The 21762-nt window shown below is 40.1% G+C and overlaps 1 protein-coding gene across 3 annotated transcripts in view; it reads right to left on the bottom strand.

The window, feature by feature from the left end:
* Window positions 1-21762, bottom strand: part of ABCA1 (ATP binding cassette subfamily A member 1) — a 110088-nt gene that overhangs the window by 4631 nt on the left and 83695 nt on the right. For all 3 annotated transcript variants that reach the window (XM_075594648.1, XM_075594649.1, XM_075594650.1), the window contains 21 exons: window positions 20925-21049; window positions 20286-20384; window positions 19206-19395; window positions 16884-16978; window positions 16227-16259; window positions 14422-14527; window positions 13728-13802; window positions 12422-12591; window positions 11913-12090; window positions 11243-11358; window positions 10618-10762; window positions 9789-9912; window positions 9577-9706; window positions 8182-8302; window positions 7466-7528; window positions 6434-6540; window positions 5626-5767; window positions 4177-4311; window positions 2023-2126; window positions 1544-1636; window positions 736-979 (listed from right to left, as the gene is read on the bottom strand). In XM_075594648.1, coding sequence (XP_075450763.1) covers window positions 736-979; window positions 1544-1636; window positions 2023-2126; window positions 4177-4311; window positions 5626-5767; window positions 6434-6540; window positions 7466-7528; window positions 8182-8302; window positions 9577-9706; window positions 9789-9912; window positions 10618-10762; window positions 11243-11358; window positions 11913-12090; window positions 12422-12591; window positions 13728-13802; window positions 14422-14527; window positions 16227-16259; window positions 16884-16978; window positions 19206-19395; window positions 20286-20384; window positions 20925-21049 — 2595 coding nt within the window. The remainder of the gene's footprint in view (window positions 1-735; window positions 980-1543; window positions 1637-2022; window positions 2127-4176; window positions 4312-5625; window positions 5768-6433; window positions 6541-7465; window positions 7529-8181; window positions 8303-9576; window positions 9707-9788; window positions 9913-10617; window positions 10763-11242; window positions 11359-11912; window positions 12091-12421; window positions 12592-13727; window positions 13803-14421; window positions 14528-16226; window positions 16260-16883; window positions 16979-19205; window positions 19396-20285; window positions 20385-20924; window positions 21050-21762) is intronic.

Here is a 21762-nt window from a genome sequence, read left to right as displayed (position 1 = left end):
GGTAAAGGGCGTCATTTGATGCCGCGTTGCCATGGAGACGCGTGGACTGAAGCTGTTAAGTAAATTTACAAAGGCCTTGCACTCTCAGCGCAGGGCCTCTGTAACCGCCGCGCCCCCCCAATAAAGTCTCGCGCCCCCCCCCCCAGTTTGTGCACCGCTGCCTTATGTGATTAGAGGATGTTTGTGGCGAGGGATTCTTGAAAAATGCGGACGATGACAAAAAGTTGAGCTTTTCTGACCTCAAGGAATCTGGTGAGACATCAGATTATTGTATTGAGTGTAAGTGCCACCAACCCTAATAACTGAGGGTCAATTTTTTTTTTAAATCAAGCTTCCTGGCTGCGAAACTGGAAAGAAACTGCAAATTGCAACAGCATATTTACCAAAGAAATGAGAAAGTAATAGAAATTCTGTCTTTGGTAAATTTAGTGCAATCGTGCTGCACTGGTTTTGCCACACTTTTACAGACAGGAGATTTTCGTAAATAATCTCCATTTTCTGTGTGTGTTGACATTAACATGCAAATTAAACTCTTACTTTAACTTTCGACACATGGAATGATTGCTAGATTTTTTTTTTCTTCAAGTTAAATAGGGAAACGTGTATCAGTGACAACCATTTCACAATACTTCATATCCATGTTTCCTGTGCGTGAAACACTTTCAGACCAAAGAATAGGCAGATGATACGTGCTAAAATGAGCACACTGGTCCCACACCCCAGAGGAAGACGTACTTGGTCAAGTGTTGTCTGAGACACAGAATAATCTTCAATTTGAAGTCTTTTTTTGTTCTTGGAGAGGATGCTGAATATCCTGGCCAAGGAAGATTGTGAAGAGCGGAGCTGATACTGCAACATTCCCCGATGCTTCTCCTTTAGTACACTGCCCGGGAAGGCGTGGCTGAAAAAATCTTCCACTGGCTTCAGATCGGGGTTGGAGCCTGTAATCCTCACTACAATTGTATAACCGTCTCCAAACCTGTAAATGAGACAGAAGTGGGAGTGTCAGTGCGCTAATCACTCTCTGTACCGGTGGTTTTCAACATTTTTAAGAACCGAGGAACCCCTTTAAAATGTATTACAAACGTGAACTCCCATAAAAATGTTGTGCGACTCCATGAAACTCTTGCCCACTTATTCTATGTATTTAAAATATATATTGTTACTGTGTGAGGATTATATTTCTTTTTAATAAACCAACCGTTTTCTATGTTATAAACTATAACATAGTGTATAACATAGCGCTTCCTTTTGGGATTGGACGAGTGGAAAGAAACAGCAGAGGTTGCCACATGAACACTATTGCAGGCTTTCAACCTTTTAAAATGACGACAAAATAATAATAAAAAAAAAAAAACAGCTAGGAAATAATTAAGATTTTTTTTTATTTTGCTTTAAAAGGCATCACTTTGAGTTTATGTTCAAAATGTGTCTCCTTGGGGGGAGGTGGGAAGGAGGTTCACATCTTAAAAATTGATACCAATGATTGAACAGAGTAGATATTGGTATTGTATGTTAGCCGAAAGAAAGAAACATCAATTACCTGTTCTTTAGATGCTGGACACTTCCAAGACACCTGAACCTCCCATTAACCATGATTGCCATTCTTGTGCAGAGGGCTTCACACTCTTCCATGCTGTGAGGGTAAGGAGAAGATCATGTAGATAGGAACCATCACACGATGAGACAATGAGGGACTGTACTTATAGAATACTATACAGTACATGGCAGCTCAGGACACTGTGTCAACCGTATCACATTGAATTCAATGTTAAGACCTCACGCCAGCTTTCAGTATATTGAGAGTGATAGTGATACCCACCCTTTCATTAATCCCTGGGTTAAATGTGACCCACTGTGTAGACATTCTAGAGAATAGAAGCACTGAAAGATGTAAAAATGACCTTGTAGATAGGTTGCTGTCCTCAGTGGCATTTTAAATGCAAGGTCATTGTTCATTTAGAAATAAACTAATTTTGTGAAAAGTAAGGTGTAATTCTAATCCAAAGAAGCAGCACTTGCCTGTGTGAGGTGAGCACAACCGATCTTCCTTCTTTAAGGACGCTTAGAGCACAGTTCCACAAGAAGCGTCTTGCTTTGGGATCCATGCCTGTAGTTGGCTCATCCTAAAGAGTTGGAGAGATAGCATTTGAGTCTGTTATTCCATTATATTGAATGAGTGACTGATACATGTTTTACTCAGCTGCTGTATTCCTAGCAAATACTGCTCTTGCTATTTTTAACCACCAGTTGAACAGATATGGTTGGCCCAAAAGCAGTGACTTTATTAATAACTGCCCTTTATGCTTACAAAACAATATCCTTTCATATTATTACCATAAATAATATTCATCTACTTGATTTACTCTGCTGTCCTTATAGTGATTCTTCACTGATTTAGTCTCAAATTCTCCCAAATGTAGCTGCAAAGCATACGCCTTGGCATTGCTATTTCCTTAATTAGAAACATGCTATACTCCTGTATCTTTAACATTCTGCCTATATAACTAAACTCAAGCTATTTTTATAAACAACGTACTAATCTCCACGATGAAGTATTTTTACATTCATCTGAGATATTGAAACACCCACAGATGTGCCGATGTGCCGATGCGCCGATGCAGCAACATATCCTTAGGAACTTGTTTGCGTCTGCCGCCTGTGCCTGCCGCCCTGCTTCTCCTTCAGAATCCAGCATCAAATGACCAATGTGACATTGCATGTTGTCTCGTTACCATGGTAACGCGACGTCATTTGATGTCGCAACGTCATGGTTGCCATGGCAACGAGACACCATGTGACGCTGGGTTCTGAAGGAGTAGCAGGGCGGCAGGCACACGTAAATAACTCCCTGCCCATTAGGTCCTATAGGCCCGAGAGCGCGGCAAGTTCAAATGGGGGTGAACATTTTTGCCGTCCCAAAATTTTGCCACTGGAAATCTGACACTGTCCGTGTATCTGAGGCAGCAACATCACGGAGCTTCAGCAAAACATGTTGCTTGCTGCAGCTGTGTGACTTACTCCCAGGCTTACCACTGCAATGTATAATGACACCTGTTTTCTGGTCTCTGCACTGGCTGCCTGGAAGATGGTGAATTTGAAGATTGACTTGCTAACATTCAAACTCCTACATAATCAGGGTCCCAGCTACCTAAAAGAGCTCCTGTTTCCTACGAGGCTGGAGCTGTCCCCACAATCTCCTTGACTTCCTTTGGGACCTGAGCTTTTATCTCTGCTGCTCCTACTCTTTGAAACTCACTACTGCCTCGTATGGTCTGAGACACCCTTCTCTGGAAATCTTTCAACACAAGCTCAAAACCTGTTTAGCCGGGTATTCGATTAATGCTCCGCCACCAGCCCGATATTAAATACGGAATTCTCCATTCTGTCAAATATAGGATGTACAGTGTCTGTTTGGTGGCTAATATAGTTTTAAATCTTTTTCTTTACTTTGTAATTGTGAAGCTCTTTGAGTTCCATTGGGAGAAAAGACCAAGATGTTGTTGTTATTATTATAATCTAGCTGCCGTTTGCCAAAGGAACCAGGACCACATGCAGCTTAAGTCCCAAGGAGCATAACTTGGACTTCATCTGTATATCATATTACTTCATCCTGTTTCCAGTATGTGCATAAGGGCTTCCTCGTAAGGCATTTGATGTAAATCCTGCTACACTCATTTGGACTGCCTCCATAAAATGTATCAAAAGAATCCAGATTTCACTAGGGCCCATATGAACTACCCACTAAAATGATGCAACCAATACAAATATATATTGCTAATACTTGTTTGTACACCTTGCTAAAGGGCACACGGCCCGAAAGGCGTTGGTGTGGTGCTTTTTGCTGCTGTGTGGGGGTGATGTTTGATCCCTTTATGGAATAAAACTTTTTATTGTACCTGTGAGCCTCCTCCTGCTTTTTTGGCAGTGCGCTGCCTTTTTCTGCTTTCCTTGTTTCTTTTGGCCTGCAGATGTTTTTGTATATGTCACTTTTAGATTATTTTTATTACTATGTTCTAGAGTGATATAAGTTTAAAGACTACAATAAACTCCATAAAACCTTGCTGGGGTTTAAAATATGACACACTGCAGCGAAGAAAACTGACTGAAATGTTGCCGATGGCTAAATAGAAGATCCGGAGTGCATGTAAAAGAGTACTGTATGTTACTACTAACCAGAAATACCACGGGAGGCCCTCCAATCAAGGCGATTGCAGTAGACAATTTGCGCTTGTTCCCTCCACTGTAGCTGCCTGCACATTTTTCTGAATACTTTACGAGGCCCAATTTGCGCACTGCCCATTCAGCCACCTAAAGCAGGAGCAAGAAGGTAATATTCAGCATTTCAAACACAGAACACTGTTTAGCATTTCCATAAGCAAATTTGTTGAAAACAAATGTTAATATTAACTGTACAAATGCTTTACTTTGATTTCTCCTCGGTGACTCGTAATAATATATCTCTGTTGCAACATTCTACAGTGCTCATAATTCATTTAATTAAAAAAAAAAAACACACTCGAATATCACGCATGGCTTAATGCTGTGAGTGCCTTATGACCTTCAGAAAAGGTCACAGATCTGGCACTCTGATGACCCTTTATGATGTTCCCTAAATATGATACTGTAGCTTGCTCTGGTGTAGGTGTGAAGGGGTGAGGCGGGAGAAGATCAGGGACATGAGATCTCTGTACTAGCAATAACAAGACTCTAGAGCTGTAACTTCTGGCACACGAGGAGTTAAATCGCTGCTTTTATATAATACATGCAGCAATCTTTCTCTATTCATGTCATCTTCCCAGATATGATGATATGCCATTGTTGAGGAATGCAGATGTTACAACAAGGAAGAATGGTCATATTTCCTGCCAGTTAATATTTCTCCAAAGCAGTTTATACTGGGGTTTCATTGGTACATTACGCAGGCTGGAACATGATAGAGCACATACAGTATTGTCTCATCCTGAGGGGAACGTAACTATTCTCAGATAAAATTGATCATTTTAGCATCGTGTTTCAAATGTCACTGTTGGATTTGTGAATAAAAGGTCACCCATGACATGAGAGGGTTATATGCATTTAATAAACATTTGGCTATATTTATTGGTTGCCATGTACTGTAGGGTTACAAAATCAGGGTGTGTGAGACCCGGTCCAGGACTTTGCTTCTTCTCAGGATGTAAACAAGGAGAGAAATGCAAGTTACTGGATCACAGCTGTCTCATTGGGGCTTTATAAGCTTTGCAAGACCACATGTCAGTGAGTTATACATGGAAAGGATGTTTAATAGGTTGTTTCTAGCTTTTTAAGCACCTGGAAGCAACTCCGAATGTGGCTACTGTGAGAACTTGAGAGCTGTTAGCAGGGCTTGGTTCAGAGTCTTGAACTGGCAATTAAAGCCAGTTGGAAAATACTTTAGTAAATTGCTTCAAAAAAGTCTAGTTTTCATTTAACTGGCCATAGACAACTTTGTTTGCGACAACACATGCTCATTTCTGCTGGACTTCAGTGTCCTGTTAGTGCCTCAGAAGTGTTGTCAGAGGTGGCTCAGATAAAAACCAGGAAGGGTACATTGTCTCAATATATATATATATATATATAAATAAAAAATAAAATATGTTGTACCTTGCAAACCTCCTTGTCGGGCACTCCACGCAAGAGAGCATATAACTCCAGGTGCTCTCTTCCTGTTAACAGCTCATTTATGGCATCAAACTGAGGACAGTATCCCATGTTCTGATTGACTTCTTGCATATTTGACAAGATGCTACAAGAACATAAATCAATCCGGTGGTTAGTGATTAGGGATTGTGCACAACCGGCCTTAACTAGAAAGAGACAGGCGTAGCAGGATGTCATATTCACACCCCACCCTGGAAAATAAATGCTGATATATAAAGCAATGGTAACAATACACAAAATGGCTGCTTAAAGGTTCTCTGTGTTAAAGAAAAGACAAGTTAAAACGTTATAGGAGTACCTCTAATCATTGCAACTTGTGAACCTGAATGTTACCCCAATAGCCTGTGACACCCACTAAATGCAATAGAAAGATCAAACGTGGCTCCTCTACAACATCATATATATGCATGTAAATGTATGAGCCTATCCTGGAGGAGGAAAAGTTCACAAGCTCTCTTTTATCTTCATGTAAAGGCAGCTGGGCAATAGGCAGCCCTGGTGTGTGCTTTGACTTTTTGTAACCAGGCAGGCTATATCACTATGAGTGGCATACTCAGTGTCATTAAGAAGTGCAACATATTGATGTTTCAGAATCTGCTTTACAGAGTCTGGTTTACAGGCTCAGCCACCTGTGCTGAAGCAGGGATATCCATAAAAGCTGACCTAGTGGTGGCCCGTGAGGACTAAGTTTGAGACCCCTGGTGTAATGTATCAATGACATCTATGCCAGCAGAATTTTTGTAGTACTGACCTATGTCCTTTAAGGAATGCCTCTCCAGCTGTCACATCAGTATCTCCAGTGAGCATCTTGAAAGTAGTGGTCTTTCCGGCACCATTAACTCCAAGCAGCCCAAAGCACTAAAAAATATTAAAATCAGTTCAGCTACAAAGTTGAATCATGATAACAGTAGAGGTGTGCATGGCCGTGTGATGATATTCTCTCTCTTGTTGGATGAAATAGTCAGTAAAACGAATTGCAATCACCCGCCGTGGCTATTTCTCAGGTTTATAAATGGGCAGTCTTGATGATGAAGGAAATGGCACGTACTGAAGGTTGAATGTAGCTGACATACATATTGTTTCATATTTAGGATATTCTTATGTCTAGCCCAAGCATGTTTGAATTCCCTTATTGTATTAGCCCCTGCCGTAGGAATGCAAACATGCTTGAGATACTTGGAATGATCGTGTGTTTAAAAAATATGAACTTGCTCAGTTGGACTACCCTTTAAATCAAATGGGAAATACAAATAAGTTGTTTTATACTGACAAAATCACTCTATTTCCAAGTGTGTACAGTATGACACTCCTGTCACCCTGAGCCCAGTTTGTATGCATCCTAGGTTCTCCTAGCAGACCCAAGCCTCCAATGGAGGTATTCTTATTCTTATTATTAGACGTAACAATGAGCTCTGCAGCACTAACAATTCTACTGACATTCAGTGGGATTTAGGGTCCCAACAACTTGTTAGTTTAGGTCAGTGATTCCCTAAAAGAAATGTAATGATGATAATGATGTCAGTTAATATTTATGTCCAATAATTGTATTCTGCTGCCATTTCTAATTGAATTAATCAAGCCAGCTATTAAATGTTGTACTTCAATGTTATAAGTAAGGTAGAACGTTGTTGGTTTACTTAAAGAATATAAACCCTACCAGATTAATAGCATTGCTTACAAGCATACGATAAGTGGGCTAGGGTTCTGCAAAGTCCCTGTGTACTCTGCAACTGAACTAAACAAAGCAGGATAAGAGGGAATGAATCACAGAGGTCATTATTACCTCTCCTGGAGGGATGCCCACACAGAGCCGATCGACAGCTGGCTTCCTCTTCCTTCTATAAATCTGAAAATCAAAGTCACCTCCGCTTATTAACACCTGTAACCCTTGGCGAGGAACAGCACAGGAAAACAAACAAACTCTCTACGTTTGATGGCATATAGTTGAATATAAAAACAGAGATCCAAGGACATTATTGGTTTTGGGGTGGCTAGAGACTCCCACGTGAGAAATGGGATATTCGTGCATATATTCTCCTGTGACGCATACAGCATTCACACATTTTCTGATTTCAGGCCGTTTGTTTCTAAAAATGACAGATATTGATCATAGATTGTTCCTACAGAGGGATCTGAAGTGACTCAATAATGAAGCAGCAATCCTCTCCCTTCACAGTTCACTAATTGGCTTTCATAAAATGAATGATCTGCGTAGGATATTTACTTCTCAGGGATTCGTTCTCTTTATGTTTGCCTGTGCCCTGCTTTAAAAATCAGAGTTAAAAATGTGGAAAATGTTTTAAAGGTATAGAGGCTTTAACGCCTTTATTCTTGGAGGGGATTTCTATGTCTTGCACTGTAACTGCCACCAGCAATAAAGAGGTTAATCTACAGCAGGATTTCTTGCAAGTGTGAGCTTTGCCTGTTAGGTGCCTGGGGGTTACATATGGATGACAAGTCAGCATCACTTCTAAACAGCAGGTGAGAACATGTCTTTACCTTTGTCATCCCATTGATCTCCAAGATGTCACTTCGACCCCCTTCACTCATTATCCTCTGACGCTCTCTGGCCACGTCCTCATCCTCATCAACCACAGGGGGGAGTTTGGCATTCACTGCCCTTGAGGACAAAAAAAATAAGAGATTGAATGATTCCAGTTTTACGACCAATGCTTTTTTTTTTTTTTGCAGTTTAATGCACTGTGGTAACTGAACAGGGAGAGAAAGTGATCACACAAGATGATAGAGAGCTAGACTTTAACCACAAGGGTCATTTGAGAAGGGAGTATAATGGAGAAACTATAAAGACACTGTTACCTCCTATTCCCCTTGGCTTTTCCTGAAATAGTATCCCAGTACAGAGCTCAGGCAAAGCTAACATCCTTCCTGACTCTGTTATGAAGGATTTAGTTTCTCAGCTCCCTATGCAGAATCAATACATGTACAGTACTTACTGTGGATACTACTATACTTGGGTATTATGAAAGTGCAGAGGTACACTACTTTATTAACATTTTTGCTTCTGGAAGGGCTTGAAGGATTTTTGTGCCTTTGTGGTTTATTTCCTTTGAAGGGGCTAACTTAGGGTAAATTGCCATTGTTACAGTGCTCACCATACTTGCAATCATTTGCAATATAAATATGCTGGTGTAGAAGATCTAAGGGCACTTTGCAGGTGGTATATACTTTAGCGGTCTTGAAGAATTACTGTATAATGCCATTAAAGTGAATTGCAAAGACGAAGGATGTAATATAAGAACATTTGTCATAAATGCCTTGGTGCATTATTATTTATAATAATTAATGTCTATGGTGTCATCATACTCCATCGCTCAGTATTATGAGTGTAAAAGATACAATACCAATACAGCATGCACCGGTAATAAGGTGAGGATAATAATAGTACGTTGAAGGGGACGTGGTGTAGCAAAGATGGTGATATAATAGGAAATAAGAACAATCCTTGTTATCCATACTGCAGTTACAGTATGTGTAACATGTGTCCAATGTTCCAGGCACTTTCCACCTTGCTGGAGGGAGATTCCTACCCATGCTGCTTGAACATTACAGTTTTCTTTCAAATAAACTAGTGAGTTTGCCTCATTATCACTGTTGCTATCACAATAGTTCCAATTTTCTTGATTAAAGGAAAGATGAGCACGGAAGATACTGTGCATCAGATCAAGATGAGTGACAACCCCAACTAGTGTCACATCTAGCAAATAATAACTTTTATCAAATAACTCTATGTCTGACGTTAATAAGACAACAGACGACAAATACTGTAAAAGGGTGTAAAAAATAAATACTTTGGCAGAACTTGAGTAATATTTTAACAAGAGTCTGCCTATGACATTAATCTCATGAACAGCTTGTCCTGTGATGGAGGCTTACCTTGGTTTGATGAAGAAGCGGTATTGGATCAGCAGGGTAATGACAAAAAACACCACGCCTTCCACAGCCATAGCAAAGAGGTTCCGTCCAACCAGATCCCAGGACATGGGAGAGACAAAGCGGTCTTCTCCTGTACCAGAGCAAAAGATCCACCGTCAATCATGTGCAACCACCAAAATGCCAAGGAGGAGAAATATAAGAACATTACTCACCAAATCTTTCTAGAGCATCAGCCATGGCCTGATTCTTCACCATATCAATGAGTCCTCGTCCCAGGCAGAAGTGAGGAAAGATCAAGAGCACTGACTTCAAGATCTCATTGATGTTGCTCAGTTTCTAACAAGACAAGACGTTTGGTGATTTGCAGCTCGTGGTGGCAATCACAAAATCTAGAGAACACTTCACAAACTACCCTAATCACACCAAAATGATTGATGGCTACCATTATTATGTATACACTTCTAGGATTTCTGAAGGTGGGTACAGTATTGCTTCCCTGGTAATATTCACTCTGGAGAAGGGGTACTTGGCCACATTACAAACGTGTTGACATTGAGGGAACAGTGAGCACCTCCAAGCCGAATTGAAAATGCGTCAGGTCAAGTGCCATATTTAAAAAAAAAATGTAAATGTGTGGGTTTCTACAACTACTGTACCAACATATATCGTCTTTTTCATCAACTATTAAATGTATAAATTAGTAAACTGAGCCTGACCTAGTTCACACAAGATTAAAACGTAAACCCGCTGCTTGACAAAAGTAACAATGTCTTATGTCTCTAACCTTTCATTAAGAAGGTGGATATTTAAAGCCAATTTACAGTCAAAATACACAATTTAGCTGGATACAGTTCAAGATACAGTGTGATGAGGTCTACAACATTGACCAAAGCAATGTTAGACTGTATGGTCAATGAAAGTTTCATTTTTTTCTAAAGTCTATTATTACCGTTTATTTAATGTAACTGTGTCAGTAAAAAAATGTCAGTGTACAGTCAGTGTCTGTAAAAAAACAAAAAACAAAAACATAAATATGCTTACATTGTTGGTAAAGAGTTCAAGTACAAAGGTAGCCACGCTGCCATTGATTCCAATGAAGAGATTTACACTGGTTAACACCACATAGGCTGTGCTGGGGATCTTGAACAAAAATGAGGCTGGATACATGAGAGGGGTTATGGACCACCTGCAAGAGGATCAAGATTTAGCACCCTGATCGACAGCACTAAAGTAAGATAGACATCCATGTGCTCTAGTTGGCTGGGTGCCCTCACTAAGGCCCAGATCCACAAAGGTGCGAAGCTCTAGCACACCTCAACTCCCAATTCATATGAATGAGAGTAAAGGAGTGCTTAAGCTTAGCGCCTTTTTGTGCACCTGCACCTAAATGGGTTATCACCTCACAGACCAGAGTCCAAGTGCACTTACAGAAACAGAATAAGAGATCTTTCGTACTGAACAGATATGACAATCTATGTGCATAGACATTATCCGTTTTACAATGCAACCAGACATACTTGTTCTATCTTCTTTGGTAAAAATAGAGCAACGCCTGATTATAAAGCCATACGTGAATTGCTTAAATGCATAAGAAGGACACTACACAGCAGTGCGGTTTAGGTTACAAGCGCATCCACTCCAAATGTGGTGCCATGTGTTGTCTTACCCATATAATAAGAGTAGGAGTGCCAAGACGGGCAGGTTAGAAGAAGAGACGTAAGAGTCCTGCTGGAAACAGACGAATATAATGATGACCAAGGTAGCTGGGACCACGTAGTTGCACTGGAAGAAAAAGGAATATATTCCTTAGCATGTATGAAAATAACATAATATATAGGTGGGGGTTATTAATCAAAGTCTTCCTACTACAAAACGATCAGCAAATGAATACAATTGTTTTCATTTTTATTTTATTTTATTTTTACAAGTTTTATGTCGATTCATATTTTACGGCCAGGGGACATTAATAAACCGCCACCATAATTTGATAACACAAGAGTTAAAAAAAAAAAAAGTTGTCATCTTTTTAAAAATATTTTTTGTATGGGCATCCTTTAAATAAGAAAAAAAAAACAACTAAAACTGCATAAAAAACATTTTTTTCCTGTTATTTCAAACAAAATCCTGGGCATTAATTCTTTCAAAAGATCCAAATATTTTCCTTTGGGAACTCATTCAAGTGTATTGGACTTAAAGTGTGCTAAGCCTTACCACTGTTTAGTCATTTTATCCTTAGAAAACAGATGTAGAAATCATGGCAAGTAGTACCCAAAAAAACAAAACTCAAAATGGCTATGAGCAAAGCCGTCTCCCCTGTTCTTCTTTTAGTCTCTTACCATATCCCAGACAAAGTTGGCCAGCCAATAGATAACTGGTTTCACTCCACTGATGCACTGCAGGTGCTTAGCCTTGCTGACTCTCTCTTGGATCAGGAAAACCACAAAACTGGCCGGTACGAAAGACATAGCGAAGATCACACAGATGGAGACTAAGACATCCACCGATGTGGTCATCCTAAAGAAGGACAGTTGACATTTTAGGATCAGCACTATTCAAGGTGATCACTTTAATCAGTAATTTTATTAATGTTATAGCTCATTCATGTATTTTTTTAAGTCTGGGAGTCAGATTAGAGGAGAATGCAGGGTACACACTCAGTATGTATTTTAAAGGGTAAAGGCAATTGTACATTAACTGCTGCTGTAACGCCCAGGTCCACAAAACTGTGCTGAGCTTTAGCACACTTTTACTTCCAATCATATGAATGGGAGCTGAGGCGTGCTAAAGCTTAGCACCCTTTTGTGGATGTCAGCCTAAGTTGTCAGTTCAGGAACTTGGTACTTACAGAGCAACTTCAGAGATCTGTTCTTTGGTGAGATTCAGAGGGTGATTGAAGGCAGTAATCCCATATGTGGCAGGATCCTCTCCCTCCCGTAGGTTGGAGCGTAAAATGGCATTATTCATCACATTCAAGAAAGCCCCAATAGCGTGCCAGCCTTTGTTATTGAACCACACCTTGAAGAAAGCAGTTCTACCATGTAAACATTGTTAACCACCTGTTACCTGTGCTGACCTTGTTACAATGAAGGACTCTATAACAGTGAAGGAATATTTCTTCCTAGTCTATAAATATATATATATATATATATATATATATATATATATAGAATCCAATGCACAGCCGGCACACCATATGCAAGTAAATAAGTTTTGGTGCTTATCCCATAAAGCAATAACAGACCATACGATACCGGTTGCAACACGACATCAAGGGACAGCACGCAGGTAAGTAAATCATGAATTTTCTATATTTGATAGAAGACACAAATATCAAATATAGAAAATTCATGATTTACTTACCTGCGTGCTGTCCCTTGATGTCGTGTTGCAACCGGTATCGTATGGTCTATATATATATCTATATATATATAGATATATATATATAGATATCACCAACATACGCACAACGTTTCCTCTGCAGAATAAAGTGGTTATTACACTACAAAAGCATTCCATTAAGAATATACAGGATGAATGGTAAATATTATCACATTGTGTAATACATGGCATACCCTGCATTAATGTATGCAATGGGTCCAGAGCACGTATGTAAAGCGAAAATGTACTTAAAGCGAAAATGTACTTAAAGCGAAGCACTAACTTTTTCCCACTTATCGATGCATGTACTGTACTGCAATCGTCATATACGTGCATAATTGATGTAAATAACCCATTTGTAACAGGCTCTATAGTCTCCCTGCTTGCTCACAGCTTTGGTACAGGTAGGGAGCCGGTATTGCTGTTCAGGACGTGCTGCAGGCGCATGCGCGAACTGCTGTTTGCCTATTGGGCGATATGTCCTTACTCACGAGTGTACTTAAAGTGAGTGTCCTTAAACCGGGGTATGCCTGTATAGCACAATGTGTAGCGAATTATCCATAACATAGCATTGAAATATTGCAGAGCAATATATAATGGAAATCGGTTCAATGGGAAAACTTACACCGTTGATAAGAAAAATAACATGTGAAGTTCCACATTTAATATTACGGGGAAGCCGCAAGCCTCCTTAAAAACCTCTGCCTCTTGTATTTAAAGCAGCAATCTTTTGAAAATATCAAACATGGAAAGAGAGGCTAAGGTGGAAATACCTTGACGTTATCTTTTGCATCCAGTCCTTTCATGAAGATTCCAAAACTGTCAAGAAAGCGATTGGCTGGTCCATTCTGAAAACCATCCGAGAATGGGAAAAATAGGAAATACAGATGTAGTGCACAATGATATTATTGATACAATGTGTTTACACACAGGTGATGCCATTATATACACATATACATTTCTGTGCAAATATAAAGGGGATGCCGTTAAATGAGCAGGACTCATACATAGTGCAGTATAAAACAGTGGTTCCCAACTGAAGGTCCATAGACTGGCACCAATATTTACTGTTCTCGGGGTCAAGCAGTCCCGAATTTACTGTTCTCGGGGTCAAGCAGTCCCGAATTTACTGTTCTCAGGGTCAATACAATGTCTAAACTCGTCCCTATTTTGTTTTCATGTGTGCTGGATTGGTGATGTTTTGTGTTTAAAGTGTTGCAGTATTGAACACTTATTTAGGTTAAATAAATGGTGTTTTCAAACTTTTTTGTATTTACTAGTCCTTGATATCATTTGTTTAATGATTACCCTTCCCTATTTAGCAGAATGTTAGGCACTACTGTGGAAACAGATGGAAAGGGGTGTTCAGACTTCTTGCTTACGTGTGTTAGCGCTAGCTTTACATATACATAGTGCATAGCACACCTCAAAGCTCCTCTCATTATTCAGAAACAACTCGGTGTATACCTGTGCAAGCTCAAACACCTGTCTCATGTGGTTAATGGAAGCCATGATTTCTTCACTTGGAGGAAGTTCTGGGGAACTGCTTGCACCCAGTGAGAAGCCTCCATACCTGAATACCCAAAAAGACAAGGGGAGAGGGGAATATATCAATGGCAGATAACTGATGTGTTGCCTCATTGTAAAGTTTTGCAGCTGTTTTTTCCCATTGAAAATAATAGATTATTACACATGGATAAAACTGGAAATTGTATTGGTCAAGTTTCCTTTTCTATCCATGAGACTCCTTCATACATAGCTGAAAGTACCCGTTAATGACTTTATAGTATGTCATTTTCTTTCATTAAATACAATGGAAGATAAAGAGATTGCTCATACCTCTCCTCACTCGTCCCATTCTCCTCCGTTCTCACCCTCAGATACACTTAATTTAAATGGTAAGGAGTTATGCTGCAATTTCAGATGCACTTGTATGACCCTATACTCAAAGTTCAAGTACAACACACACACACATATATACAGTATATATATATATATATATATATATATATATGTGTATATACTGTATATATATATATATATATTTATATATATATGTGTATATATATATATATATATATGTATATGTATATAGAAAGAAAAGAGAAAGCGCACGGCCCATAGTGTAAAAAATACATTTAACGAAAGGGAATAGGGAGGGAGGAAAAAGGCTCACTCACAAGGGTTATTAAAAATCAAGCAGTTGTGAATGCAAATATCACCGCCAACTGTATGAATCCGCGGTGAAGATTCTCTCTAGGTGCATACAGCAGCCTGCATGAACCGGGATCCGTCTCCAGCTGCACTCCGGAAACCACAGACTCTGCCCGCAGAGGAATTGGAATCCTTAACTGCTTGATTTTTACCTACCCTTGTGAGTGAGCCTTTTTCCTCCCTCCCTATTCCTTTCCTATGGGCCGTGCGCTCTCTCTTTTCTTTCCTTCTAGGTTCATCCCTATGAAAGCTGCCCTACACCCCTCTACCAGATGCGTTCTCTACATATTGGACATTTAAGGGACTGTTTTTTCTCTGTTTTATGTTGTGTGTATTGTTTGCTTTCACGTTTATTACATACTGTTTATATTCACTTTAATACATATATTTAACACTAATTGCACATCTTAAATGTAATAATACTTTAAATAATCAAATTATTTATTATTTAATACATATAATTGGCGCCTCTCTCTCTCTGTCGCTCTCGATATAATAGCACTAATTAGATGTGCCTGTGTCCGAATTAAAGTGTGAAACACCATATGAAGTCATGTGGACGTTGACGAAACGCGTAGGGACTATGTTACAGTATGTGCTGCGTGTTGCACCATCACGCTAGCGTGCCAGCAGGAGCTATTGAGTTCAGAGGAATTGTGCTGCTCTTTGCTACTTTGTGGATAATAGTTTCTGTTTGCCGGTCTTTCCCCTTAATCGGATGGGAACCTCTTCCGGGCGCGTGCCAGAAGTGTGGTTTGACTGATTTAACAGGACAAGGGTGTCTTCTACACCGTGAGATGATCGATATCCACTATTTATTGAGAGATTCTATCTCCTGAATGCGTACTTCCTCACTTCACTTGTGAGTGTACCTATTTAGAGGCTTTTATCTGTGTCATTACATTTTATATACTGCATCACGCGCTTCTCTCTTACTTCTAATTACACACTTACACACACACACACACACACATATATTGTATATATCATTTGTTTTCGGTCATAGTGTATAGATGCACGCACATAATACACATTCATTACAAAGCAGAGTTTCTTACCTGAACTCATTTACAAAGATCTTGTTCTTCAAACTACCGGGAAGAAGAAAATAATACAAATGTTTAACATTTTCTAGTGTGGATGTTACCTTCATTTACAGTAATAAACGGCAAAATGTGAGGAGACAGTATATAAGGGGAAATTAAGACTGACGAGGAATACATTGAAACATAGGAACCTATACACTAATGTCATCTTAATAGCGAGGAGTAGAAGCCTTTGCTCTTTCATGTTACAAACATTATGGGGCCGATTCAGTGCTTCAGCACAGCAAGTCCCATTAAAGTTGAATTGGCGCTATCGCATATTATTGAACAAGCCGCCATGTGAGAGCGACTTTCTGACTGCCAATCAAAAAGCTCCTTTTCCTATGTGCATGCAGACAAAATGTGAAGTGAAAAGGGAGCACATAATGCAGAGGATATCCATGTGGAGTCTGTCTGCACTGTACTCTACACTATAAGAATAGGGAGAGGTAGGAGGTGCATGCCCATTACTCTTTGGAAAAGAAAAAGTGAAAAAGACATAACGATGGAAGAAAGACAAAAAATAAATACACGTAGCGGTGACTAAATTCTAATTTTTCAAATATTTGTAATCGTTTGGTGCTGATTTCTAACAGACAGGTATTTGAATTGTCATTTATCCACACTTGCCTCTTTCCAATGATCTGTGCGTAAGTCTTGACGAGATAATCTGATATGTTTCTGCCCGTCAAATTGTGCAGGAGGTCGGTAGTGTTTTGTTTCCTCTGTTTCAAGAGAATACAGAATATATGTAACAAGGGGTTAACATGCTGGTTGCAAGAAGCACTTTAAAACGGTTGCATGGTACAGTGGTGCCTGACGAGCCTGCTCTTGTGGTACAGTGGTGCCTGACGAGCCTGCTCTTGTGGTACAGTGGTGCCTGACGAGCCTGCTCTTGTGCACTGCGAAGGTATACAAGAGGAGTTAGGTGTTTATCTTTACTACACAGCCTGGTGGATTCAATTCCAACCTCAGCCTTTTAGACACTTAGTTATCAATAACTAGCATGTCAACTCTTTGTAGTTGGGATAAAATATGGCTGTACTGTTATTCTACATTGCTCAATCACTGGTTAATATCAATATATCCGTGGCTCACTGTGGGATCGAATTGCACAGTTGGAAAAGAGTTAGGCCTCGGACAGTGACTTCTCCCGTTCGGAGGCGCGCGGAGGCTGAGGGAAAGCGGGTGCTTTCCCTGGCCATACTAGACGGGCCGTGGGGGGCGTGCCGAGGGGCGTCAGGGAGCTGGTTTGCCCTCATTGGGCAAACCGCTCATGTGACCGGCCTGTCACGCCAAGAAATCAGTTTCAACTGATTTCTTGTGCAACGCGCGCCCCCTCCTGCTTCCGTGCGGACGCGCCCGCACGCCGCATGGACGCAAGCACTGCCTTAAGGCAGTCTGTTCGGTCAGCGTGCGGCGGACACCATGTCCGAGGCCTGAGGCTGCGACCACTCTGCCGCTGAGCGCGCTTGGCGCGCTCACTTCAGTTAAAAGCACATGCGGCGCACGAGTGTGCACGTACGCTCTTCCAAGCTAGGCGCTTGGGCAGACAGAGCAAATTTATTTTTAAGCTTGCTGAAGGGTGCCACCATAACCCTTCAGCAACCAATCAGCGCCAGTCAATGCACACAGCCACAAACACACACAAAAACACATATAAAAACAGAAATAGTCTCGATCCAGCCAATGACACGCCCCTGGACACGCCAGGGCCGAGCAGCCTGCGCTCATGCTTGGAGAGTTGGTGACGTCACCGCTCTCAAGCTTGAGCGTGCTCAGCGTTAGCGTGGCCGCAGCCTTGACGATACAGTACTTTTGGAGCGTAGTGTTCTGAGACGTGGTGAATTTAATTAAATATATGTTTGTCAACCGTTGCCTTAGTACACCGTGTCTGAAGAAATAAACGTACATAATGTATCACTGCTCAGCGTTGCCAACATATTTGTGGAACGTAATGAGCTCCAGGACTTGAGATACCGTACAGTATGTTATTCTGACATTTCAAATATCACATTACCTGGTGAGTGTCCAGGAGAGGGGGTGGGCAAATGTTCTTTGTTGGAGACATAGATATTTGCTATATTCCTAACCACATTGACATACATCTCTTAATGTTAATGTACATCAATATATATTTCAATGTGATCTCCATTTGCTAAATATTCACCTGGAATATTCTCTATTAATATTTTGCAGAATATTCTGCTTTCTGCAAACATCTGGCTGAGAAATAAAGTTTAGGAAATTGCCAAAAATCCTTAATTTTCCTTCCCATAATCTGTATATATTTGTTACATGGGATAAAGCAGTTTCCGCCCCAATTATTTGGCATTATATCTGTGTTTTACTGAATATAAAACCTACAGTATGCAAACACATTTGTGGTCAATGTAGTCTGTGATTTGCTTTTTCCATATACTTTATCATAAAGCGGAACTATACTGTGCAATTCCCAGACTGTCTATTTTATGGTTAGCTATGAGATAAATGACCATCCTTTTGTCTCTGGAGTTTACAGTATATGGCATCCATAGAATTGCATGTATTTGAAATTCTTTTTCCATTATTATTTACATGTATATCTGATGCGGACGGCTTAAATGCTACAAAATCATTTCCGTGTCTCCATGGTGCCTTGAATACTCCTGATAGAATGTAAAGCAAAAGGACTCGTACGCTGTATGTCTGCTTCTCTGCTTATGGATATTTTCCATTTTTTTTTTTTAAATAAATATCAATTTTATCTTAATGCTTTACCGTTTTTGAACTTTTCCGATTTTTTTATTTTTTTAAATTATTTTTTAAACATTATAAAAATTATTCTGAGCTGGAAATGCACGTGTGAAAGTATAAACGGAGATGGCAGAACAGCTGTCTAGTTGCTATACATTGCCTGTGGTGCTTGCACCAGTGAATGTTGCATATACGTCAGTAACAAAGCAGCAGTACCTGTGGGGGAGGTAATCCACCTGCCCCCTGTGGGCAAACAGGGAGCATCTTCTTTATTTTCTCATTGCTGCACTCGCAGGATGGAGACGGATTCTCCATTGACCAGTTGCCGTTGAGGAAAATGTCCATCACAGACTGCGGGACGGATTGGGTGCTCCACTCTTCATCTCCAGCCGAGCAGGTGACACCACTGTACACCAAGATAAATGGCAGCAGGTAATGTATTTAAAAGCAATGCCCTCCTGCCAATAAACCGTTCCAAACAACGGCAACCTCCTTCCAATAGATGATTTTTTAACCAAAACCCTGTCTGTACCTAACATGAAAATAGTTGTTGTTAAAAGCATTCCACGTCCATTTTAAAATATAGGCTCAACTCGTCACAATATAATTTTACACAAGAGAAGATATTAATGTAGTATAGAAAATTAAAGCTAAAACAAATCAAGAGTCCGGGGGAAACCATCCTGGATTTGTGAAATAATTGCACTGGAAGGAGGAAGTGGATAGAGATTTAGGGCTATCATCCAGCAGCAGTTACGTGCTGGTGATGCTCCCGAATAAATAGAATCCAGTGCAACTGGCAATGAATCCTGATGAACTCAGCCTCCATGTCACATAAATGACATACAAAATCCAAGCTAGTTGCCCCCTGATTGATTCCTTAAAAATGTTTGGGGTACCCCAAGTATTTCGTTTTCGACTTCTTTTTCGCCTACAGCATATATATGCATATTGAACATTTTAAGACATAATTGAAATGTTGTTTTTACCTACATTTAACATTATCGTGATGCATTTTTTATCATATCTATACGTTTTAATTTACCATCAAAATCTAAAGCAACCCCACCTCAAACCACTATATATGCCAAATCTGGTATCTTTAAAATGGCAATTCAATACATCTTTGGCGTTCACCTGCCAGGCATATAAAAACAGAAATGTACATGTTTCAAAATGAAAGATGCTTCTTTAATCCATATGTGAGGCAGAAACCTTTCCAATGAAAAATCAGTTTGTGCAGGCTATGTCACCACCAAAGCAAAGAATGTGAGGTGCTGTCAGTCTTATACTTACGGAATGGAATATCCGTCCATACAAGGCGTTCCAAAACCAGGCTTATTAGTCAGGGCTTGCAAGAGCGCTTGAGTTCCTGCATCCTGAGGGGCATCGTTGCTATAAGCAAGACAAGCAGAGACAATGTCATGTCACGTGGACCCTTTGCACTGCAGGCTTTACCCCCCAGACCAAAACCATGATTCTGGTTTCCTGCAGTTATTTTGTTCTTCGGACATGAATATGACAAGCTGAAACTTCCAGCCTGCAGGTAGATTATTTACTAATGACATCATGCAAACCAACAAACTTAGAGAACTGATATTCATAGGGAGCTAAAGAAATACATGGTCATTGGGGGCATTTCAAGATGTGCCATGCATTGCCACTACTTGGAAGCAGAAAGTTGGTACGTATGTGAGGATTTCCATTATTTTTGATATGCCCAATAATTGTTTTGGGTCTCTGTTCTTTAAACAGAACAAGCTTTGACTTGTTAGAAGTTGTCTTCTTTAATAACGTTGCGTCTTAAGCTATAAGTCCCAAAAGTAAAAATGTATCGTACGTTTCAGTTTCGCAAGCTGCATATGGAAAGTCATCAATGGAGTGTCAATATTTTCAAGGAAGGGGTGTACCTTTACCCGTGCCCTGTAGACATACCTGAAAAACGTGTATTGTTCATCATACATCCAAGGCTGCAGTTCAAGGCTGGGGTATTTACCAAAGGGAGGCACGATAAGGCTGAACAGGAGAGCGATGAGAACAAAAACAGCTGGCAGCACAATCTGGAAATGTAGCAAGAGAGGGACACTTTTACTGGCTTTATCATTCGTCGTTGGCCATTCAAGCAGCAATAGTTACAGTAAGCTTAATAGGTCAGGTAATGCTTAGTGTAGAATCATGCCTATCCTTCTGAATGTCAAGCTGGGCACCCATGCGCACTTACTGTACCATGGTGAATTGCCTTAAATCATCCCAGCGGATATGGACATGTTACAAAAATATACTGATGCATTAATATAAAATGTGCTGGATTTCACATTTGAAATTGAAAAATAAGCTAAAATGACCCGGTCATTAGTTATGTGGATGTATTGATGAAGATAGGAGTTGACAAAGATTGATTTTGCTCTGGTAGAAGAGGTTGGTGAAAATAATAAGTGGGCCTAAGCAATGATAATTTAGTCTGCATTTTGTTGCAATTGTTCTTTTTATATGTAGTTTAGAATGAAAGTGACCCATCTTGAACGTTCACTGGATAGTGCCACATTACAGCTTCCATCCCGCACAAAACAAATACACTACCATTACCAAATTCTAAAACTAGATGAAATCCTATAGCAGCAATTCATACGGCTCACTATTTTTTTCACGTTTAATGGTTTTAAATAACTTGAACTAACAGGGATCCCAGTTCCTGATCAATAAGACACTTTGTCTGGTGGAAACATAATAACCAGGAGGCGGCCTTGCCCACAAGAATGCCACCGTGACACGA

This window comes from Ascaphus truei, chromosome 1 (assembly GCF_040206685.1).
Source record: "Ascaphus truei isolate aAscTru1 chromosome 1, aAscTru1.hap1, whole genome shotgun sequence".
Lineage (NCBI taxonomy): Eukaryota > Metazoa > Chordata > Amphibia > Anura > Ascaphidae > Ascaphus > Ascaphus truei.
The sequence above is the reverse complement of the archived record's forward strand: the minus strand, read 5'-3'. Positions and strand labels throughout refer to the sequence as shown.